General features: G+C 36.1%; 2 protein-coding genes across 5 annotated transcripts in view; one reads left to right on the forward strand and one right to left on the reverse strand.

Annotated features, from left to right (window-relative positions):
• Window positions 1-1,367, reverse strand: part of LOC107673020 (folliculin-like) — a 16,217-nt gene extending 14,850 nt beyond the window's left edge. For both annotated transcript variants that reach the window (XM_016466436.1, XM_016466435.1), the window contains exon 1: window positions 885-1,367. The gene's annotated coding sequence lies outside the window, so the exon portion shown is untranslated. The remainder of the gene's footprint in view (window positions 1-884) is intronic.
• Window positions 1,368-1,733: 366 nt separating this feature from the next.
• Window positions 1,734-6,452, forward strand: leng9 (leukocyte receptor cluster (LRC) member 9). 3 transcript variants are annotated; one of them, XM_016466392.1, is made up of 8 exons: window positions 1,734-1,787; window positions 1,928-2,032; window positions 2,202-2,277; window positions 3,594-3,684; window positions 3,891-4,012; window positions 4,103-4,260; window positions 4,347-4,515; window positions 5,228-6,452. In XM_016466392.1, exons 3-8 carry the CDS (start codon window positions 2,211-2,213, stop codon window positions 6,235-6,237), a joined length of 1,617 nt encoding a protein of 538 aa, XP_016321878.1. In that variant the 5' UTR covers window positions 1,734-1,787; window positions 1,928-2,032; window positions 2,202-2,210; the 3' UTR covers window positions 6,238-6,452. The 3 variants fall into 3 exon arrangements, with proteins under 3 accessions (XP_016321878.1, XP_016321879.1, XP_016321877.1); XM_016466393.1 differs by having other exon boundaries at window positions 1,746-2,032; window positions 2,187-2,277; XM_016466391.1 differs by having other exon boundaries at window positions 1,746-2,032.
• The last annotated feature ends 1,879 nt before the right edge of the window (window positions 6,453-8,331 follow it).

The raw sequence follows: 8,331 nt of genomic DNA on the forward strand, positions 1-8,331 counted from the left end.
CCTGTGTTGTGCCAACAGTGAAGCATCCTGAGACCATCCATATGTGGGGTTACTTTTCAACAGAAGGAGTGTTGACTCTCTCTCATAATTCTGCCCAAAAACACTGCCATGATTAAAGAATGGTATCAAAACTTCCTGCAAGAGCGACTTCCAATGATCCATGAGCAATCTGGTGATCCGTGCACTTTCCAGCATGATGGAGCACCATGTCACAAAGCAAGATTGATAAAAAAGTGTCTCGAAGATCATTACATTGAAATTTTGGATCCGTGGCCAGGCAACTCCCCGGATCTCAATCCCATAAAGAACCTGTGGTCAGTCCTCAAAAGACAAGTGGACAAGCAGAAGCCCACAAATTGTGATCAACTCCGAGAACTAATAAGGCAAGAATGGATCGCCATCAGTCAGGATTTGGCCCAGAAGCTAATATCCAGCATGCCAGAGCGAATTGCAGAGGTTACGAAGAACAAGGTTAAACACTGTAAATTGACCTTTTTTTTTTTTTTTTTTTTTGGCCAATAAAAGCCTTTAAAACTTATGATACGCTTATTGTTTTTCATTATACCATAGAAACGTGTGGAAAATACTCTACAAATATCGAAGCAGCAAACTTTGCTAAACACCATTTCTGTCACTGCCAGAACGTTTGGCCATGACCGTATACAAATATGTGCATTTTTAGTTACATAACGCATCTGCACATTTCAACATAACATTTAAGGCAACTTGTAATACAAAATATAAACATAATATATAAATGTATTGTGATCAACTGGGGAAACTATATTTATATATATTTAAAAAAATGTAACCGTTCAAAAGTGGTGTCTTGTCATATTTAAATACAAAAGGAAATTAGATATTGGAAAACACAATATCCTTACCGTTATCAGCTGGGTACAGCTATAGTGCCGACTGGTACTGACAGTAAACTAACAAGAACAAGGCATTGCAATGGAGTATTGACAATAGCAGCCACCTACAGGCTCTGCATGCTTGTCAATGTTGCAAACGATGTAATTTTTTTCTAGTCCGCATAAATGGTACACTATCCTCACCGATATGATTTACTAAATCGTCGCTGAAATAAGATCGTAACTATTATTTTTATTTTGTTTACATTGTTAGGTCCATCCTTTTCAGTCTTGTGTCATGTGATGGGGAAGTCACGCGCTTAGATCACATCGTGTGCGTGACTCACACAGCTGCTCTTGTCGCTCACACTGAATAGCCATCGGTACAGTCCAAATAATCCATTAATATGTTTTTCTGTTGTAGTTACATGGTGGCACCATGTATATGTTTGCTATTTAGACCGATTTAATTGATTTAGGCTCTTCCGTAATCCGCTGAATGCCTTTTAGCGATCGCTGATTCATGAACGAATCTTCTGTAGAATAGAATCATTTTGATGATTCAAATGAACCGGTTTAAGTGAATCACTCACGAATCATACTGAACGGTCCGAGCGGTTGTCAACTTAACAGCTCACTCCAAAATATGCAAAAACCTTTCTCAGGCGAAATATGTCAAATAGTTTTAGTTTAGTGTACATCGTAAATGCAAATGACATTTAATGTTTTATGATTGGAATCACATAGAACATGTAATATGCCATGCTTGGACACAAGAGACCACATGAAGACATTGAACCGAACTGTTTGAAAGAACTGATTCACTGAAATGATTCAGACTTCCCCATTTGCCGAAAAACTACAATACCCATTAGAACCCCAAGGCTTAACACCGGAAGTAGCTTTGTGAACATTGCCTTAGCAGCACAGCAAGTATATTTGACAATAATAAATACCTATGTTATGAAATTTACAGTAAATGTTACAACCAATATTATGTTCAAAAGATTACTTTTGAGTTACGTTGTTTCATTAGTGTGTGTAATGTATTTGGTTCTCAATCATTCGCGCAGTTTGTAGGCTAACTATGAGTCATTTGAACCAGATGATGTCATCTTATGTTATGTACGTGTTATCATAACACTAACCAGAAGACAGTTGTCTGATTGTGACTTGAGGTAGGTTGATTCATGCTCTCCCGTGTTATGCCAAAATGGTTTTTACATGATATTTTTTTTATCTTACCGACTACAGTACAGTACAGTATTTAGCAAAATGATTGTGCTTAAGTTGCTTTCTAAATCGCTCTAAATGTAACATGTTTGTTTAAAGGAATCTCTGTTGAAGCTTTCAAATATGGCATGTGTGGAAGAGAGAACTCAGGAAAACCTGACACAGGATCCTGACAGCCAAATCCTCATAGGTAAGACATATGTGACATTTATTTACACTTAAATGACTTACATTGTCATCGAAAAGTGAGTATGTAAAATACAAAAGCTGTATTTTAATTCTAAAGGTTATTCTTCACAGCTTATGAGTTTGTTGTGCTAGTAATTTTTTTTGTCATTTCGTCATTTTAAGTAGTTTGAAATACATTACTTAAAAATTAGCTGAAATTTACAAAATGATCTGCTTTGATAATTTACAAAATGATCTACTTTGATAAAACTTTTTGGTCACCGCCTTTAAAGGGGTCATATGATGCTTTTTTAAAGGGGTCATATGATGCTTTTTTAAAGGGGTCATATGATGCGATTTCAAGTTTTCCTTTCTCCTGTAGAGGTGGAGGCTATAATGCAAATGACCTGAAGATGGCAGTGAAAAGCCTTTTTCATATAATTCTCCAAAATTTCTAGCCAAGTTATAGGTTCGTTTTGTGCAAAATTGCTGTAGGCTTACTGTAAGTGCAGGGTAGAGAATATAAAATTCACAAAGAGAGGTCTGCTTCCACACCACTGGTCCTAAGAGCACTTACAAGCCATTATTGTGCTATTTTCAGTTAAAACCTCCTCGTCCAAAAGCTTTCTAAAGGAACATTTGTGCTGTGTTGATGCCCCCAAAATGTCGTTTGTTGTTACATGGGGAGATTTAGGATATAATATGTACCTACCTTTCAGGGAAAGGATCCCTTCGTACAGATTATATGTATACTACCATTCAAATGCTTGGGGTTGGTAAGATTTTTTTTATGTTTTGAAGGATGCTCACCAAAGCTGCATTTATTTGATCAAAAGTATAGTGAAAAACATATAATTATGAAATATTTATTACAATTTAAAATAACAGTTTTCTAGTTGAATGTTTTTTTTAAATGTAATTTATTCCTGTGATGCAAAGCTGAATTTTCAGCATCATTACTCCAGTCTTCAGTGTCACATGACCCTCCAGAAATCATTCAAAAATGCTGATTTGCTGCTCAAGAAACATTTCTTATTTTAAAATTTGTGCCGTTTAATATATTTGTAGAAACCGTGATACATTTTTTCAGGATTCTTTGATGAATAAAAGATCAGCCTCAGTCTATTCGCCTCAGGCTTTTATTTTGTCCATCGTAAAATTACCTGTTTTGAATACCACCATTTACATCTTCACACTATGCTACATCACGTCTAACTTAACTAATCTGGTAGAACTTAACTTTTATTGTCCCAGTAGTTACAGATTAACTTTGTCGTGTTATCAGTCAGTGCATGAATGCAATTGTATAACTTGTTCTTCCCTTTCCCTTTGTACCAGATGAGATGAAACAAGAAACTAGCCAAAACATTTGCCAGCACTTCCAATTGGGCAGATGTCATTTTGGAGACAGATGTCGACTGTCTCACAGGTCTGTCATTCAGTCTGGATGGTAGAGACTCAACTAGTGAATTAACCTCATGGTAGACATGATTTATTATCTGGGTATTTTCATTTCAACAGCAGTTGGCACAGTGTCTTGTAGTTGCTGTAAAAGATGTGAAATTTGTTAGATCTTGGGAATGTTCATTGAAGCTAAGTGGATAAATAATGCATTGCTCTTTCCTGACTTCACAGTGTGCTTGACGTCCCTCAAACCACACACTCAGAGGAAGATGATACAGAAAAGCAGAGCAAGATCCGAAAAAATGGAAAAAAGACTCATGCAGAAAAGCAGCATCTAGAGACTGAGAAGGAAGGTGTGTTTATAGATTTAATGATGAGTGCAGAGGCACTTTACCTTCCAGATTCACTCTTCAGAATTACAAATGGATGCCTTCCTGTCTCAGGGTGTAAGAAGAAGCCACGCATGCGTACAGCCGATGAAGTCATCTCCAGAATTATATGGGACTCCTCAGTGGACCCAGCTGATTTTATAGTTGGTCACCTGGACCGTTTCCTTGGGGTGCTGGAACGCCCATTCTCTGACTTCTCATGGGACTCTCAGGTGTGTTATATCAGCACTAATATGTTTCATTACCATATGTCGTGTATATTCATAACCAGGCTTAATGCTTATCTGTCCCTCATTAGGTATGTGACTGTGATTTTTCTGAGGAGCTGGCTCTCCCTCATCATAGGATACAATACTTCAGCTACAAAGGCCAGCGGGTGTGGGATAGAGACAGTCGCACTGACAGGGTGTTCGGCTCCACGGGCCAGACTATTTTGCCTCCTTTTGGCAGTGAGGAACCGCAACAAGGTGAGCGACAGTATTATTTTGGCCCAGTAAAACAGGTTCTGAGAAAATGCTTACCAGTATTTTGTTCGGTAGTCATTATCATGAATAATTATCAGAAATAAATAATCATGAATAAATAATTCATAAATATCACTAAGGTTTTTTGGAGTTGGGGAGGGGGTGGGGGGGGTCATTTCCTAGGGTATCATTTACAGTTTTTTTTTTCTTCAGTGTGTTGGTTGGACCATGTGGCTTTTTTTGATTGCACCACATGACTTTGATTTGGCAGACAATATTTTTTTCAAATACTAATAACCAGTGAAACAAACAACAAATAAAAAATAGTAACGGTAATAATAATAATAATAAAAATATAACAAAATAGTGAAATAATAAAAGAGTATGTCAAACTAATTAATAAGGTTTTATTTTATTCATCAAGATATCAGGACTTATGCCTTCAAAATATATCTAAATCAATTTTAATACAGAAATTAAAAACATCAGAACACTTATCAGAAAAGGCATATTCGAGTTGTATATATTGCATTTTTAGTGTATTGTTTGAAAACTGCAGGGCAAAAAATGGCATGCCATTGAACTTTAAATGTATTTCAATATTCTTTCAATATTATTTCAATATTATTTTATTATATTATATAATTATTATAATGTACTGTTAATACAGTATTACATTATTTCTCTTAATATACTGGAATTATTCAATTCTCAGACAATTTAACAACTGACACTGGACAACATGAAGAGTCCATCAACACAGGAGATGTTTCAAATGACCTAGAGCAAGTGACAGAGTTTTCTGAAGAACAGGATGATGTTGTAACTTCAGTTACAACAACAAACAATAAACAAGAGCTGGGAGATGCCATAGATCGCTCATTTACCGAAAATGCTGAGAAAGGAACCAGTGATGACGTCTCACTTTTGCAAAAACAATCTGCACCAGAAGACAAAAAGATGGCAGCTACTGAAGAACTCAGTTTGAATCAGTTGGCAAAGGAGTTATCCATCACTCCAAAAAAAGAACAGACTGAAATAGTGGAAGAATGGAAGGACAGCTGGGATGGAGTGAGTGGTTCAGAAGCAGAGCTGGTATCATTCATTCTGCCAAAACCACTTTTTAGACGTCCACCACCAAACAGACCCACACACTTCATCTGCTTCCGTGTGGACTCTCCCGCTGCTCTCCTGGCCTTCCAGCGCATTCAGAAAAAGGTTCTCTCCCGCCTCCCTCAGTCAGAGCCGCTATGGGTGGACCCTGCAACTTTACACGTCACTCTTTCCTTACTTGTCCTGAAGGGCCCAGAGGAAGTCCGTGCTGCTGCTGAGCTCCTGCGTACCACAATCAGAAACTCCCACAAACCCCCTATTTCTGTGTCTTTCACTCCAAAACTAAGGCACTTTAATGGGACTGTTCTCCATGTGACCCCACAACCCCTGTTCGATGTCCAGTGCCTGAATTCCCCTCTCCAAGAAGCCTTCAAGGAGAAGGGCTGGCTACACCGCCATTCCCGATGCCCGACATACCATCTCACCCTGGCCAAATCTCGGGAGCCCATGACAGAGAAGATGTTTGAAGGGATAGGGACTGTTAAACTGGCCAAAGATGTCAACTTCGGCAAGCTAGAAGTAAATAAACTCTATCTTTGTGTGATCGGTCATACCAACACAGAGAACGGTTTCTATCAGGTTGTATGTGTTGTGCAGCTGCCCAATGTGTGAAAGTGCCTGGTTATGTATCATCTGAACTTAGGGATATGGTTATTAATTACATCAAATACCTGATGTATTTTAAATCAAGAAGTCAGTATAATGACTTCTATGATCTTAATTATGTGCGCCTAATTTCACTCATTTATATCTATAGATGCAGAAGTATCCCAAAGCATGACTGCTTATTTTAAATTTAATAGTTGCAAAGACAATGAATGAAAGCATTTTAAAAATGTTTACAACCACTTCTAATTCTATATTATTTCTGTTGTGAGAAAAGCAGTTTATATTCTTTTTATATCTTTATATTCTCTTTTTACAAATGCAGTCGAATTTTGATAACACAAGCATTAGCAACACTGAAATTTCTTTATATGTATTCATTTGTTAATATCTCAGACCTATTACCACAACTGAAAAGAAATGCATGGTTGCGAGTTAAAAATTCTGATTTATTGCTTTATTTAAACCTTTTGTTGCAAGTTTAAACATTATTTTGATGAGTTTACAAGTTGATAAAATAAAATAATTAACCATTACATCAATTTAACATTGTGTGTAATTTAAACAGAGATTTTTTAATTGATTTTTTTTTAATAAGTTGTAGTAACTTAAAATTGTCTTAAATTAGGAAGTGGATTTCTAGTTCTCATCATGCTTTGCATAGGACTGGATAAGGTGAATATATATTTAAGTTATTTTTTGTGTTTTTTATAGTTAAAGGAAATATCTGTTAGTGTTTAACACTGTCATGATTGACATTTAAAAAATTAAAATAATTTTTGTTATGCTGACAAACCATGGTTTTTTACCATTTCGTTGAAGAATAATGCTCATTGTTAGTTGATGTCAGGGGTTGGAACTTGTTAGTTAGTAATCAACTTGTGGAAACAAATTTGTGTTTATGCTGTAAATCATCAAAACCCAATGTAGTTTGTTGGTTGAACATAATTTCACTAAAAGCTGTCATAACTTAAAAAGATTAATGCGAACTGTTGCATAATTTTTGTTGTTGTTGAGCCAAAAGATTTGTTTTTAGAGTGTATAGTAATCATATTTCTGTGCAGAAGCTGAATTGAATGGTCAAAGAACTGAACAGCTTTGACACTTGAATTTGACACTATATTTAGTTTAGTTCATTTCATTTTATTTTTATTTTTTCTTTATTTATTTTTTCATACTTCATTCTGATTTTAGTTTTATTTTATTTTATTTTATTTCAGTTTAGTTTAGTTTTTATTTTATTGTACATTTCTAATGAAAATCGAAAAAAGTCGGCACACCTAGGCTCTAAAAATACAAAAATTTAATAACAGACTATTACATGTTATGTTTCGAGCATACAAGCTCTTCGTCAGACCTTCATTAGAGCCTGTGTATTTTTGGAGCCTAGGTGTGCCGACTTTTTTCTATTTTCATTATCAATATGTTTTTTTGTTGAGCACCACATCCAGTGATGTGCGTGCTTTTTGTTTTGATTTCTGTACAAATATAACAATGCCTTCTCTTACTTTAGGGTTGTGTGCATTTGCTGACCCTCGCTTAGATAAAGACATACAACATTCACCTTAAATGTACCAGGTAATTTCTTCACTTCATTTTCAGTCATTCATTGTAAGATGTTGCTAAGTGACTCAGTGCAAGGCAGTGTTTTTGGATAGCTTATTGAACTGGATGTCAGGATGTAATTTGAAAGTGGACTACATATAAATAAGTAATTTACCATGTATTTCAGCTATGTTTTTATAGCACAAGCTCTCAATTATTCAACATCAAACAAACAACTCTGAACAGCTGTACATTTAGCCACTGGAATGTCTTGAGACCAATTAAATTAAATCAAACTAAATGACTAATTTTATGAATATTTTTTTTCGCGTGTGTGTGTGTGTGTGTGTGTGTGTGTGTGTGTGTGTGTTACTGTAGCAGCTCTGAGATGTGAGCAAGGAAGTCTTGCATACATAACATAATTTTCTCTTTCCTCCTGGATACATGCACACTATACAAATGCTTGTGTGCAGTCTCTTTCGCTCCATCCCTCCCTCCTGTGCTTCTCCATCTAGCACCCCTCCCCCATCCTCACTCGCTTTCTCTTTCATTGAC

Source organism: Sinocyclocheilus anshuiensis, unplaced genomic scaffold (assembly GCF_001515605.1).
Source record: "Sinocyclocheilus anshuiensis isolate Anshui unplaced genomic scaffold, SAMN03320099.WGS_v1.1 scaffold248, whole genome shotgun sequence".
In the NCBI taxonomy this organism is placed as follows: Eukaryota; Metazoa; Chordata; class Actinopteri; order Cypriniformes; family Cyprinidae; genus Sinocyclocheilus; species Sinocyclocheilus anshuiensis.

Bases quoted from the DNA above. Each gene is read 5' to 3' on its own strand.
- leng9 (XM_016466392.1), top strand. From the start codon at position 2,211: ATGGCATGTGTGGAAGAGAGAACTCAGGAAAACCTGACACAGGATCCT. The intron at 2,278-3,593 runs GTAAGACATATG...CCTTTGTACCAG, and splicing joins TGACAGCCAAATCCTCATAG to ATGAGATGAAACAAGAAACT. The intron at 4,013-4,102 runs GTGTGTTTATAG...TTCCTGTCTCAG, and splicing joins TCTAGAGACTGAGAAGGAAG to GGTGTAAGAAGAAGCCACGC.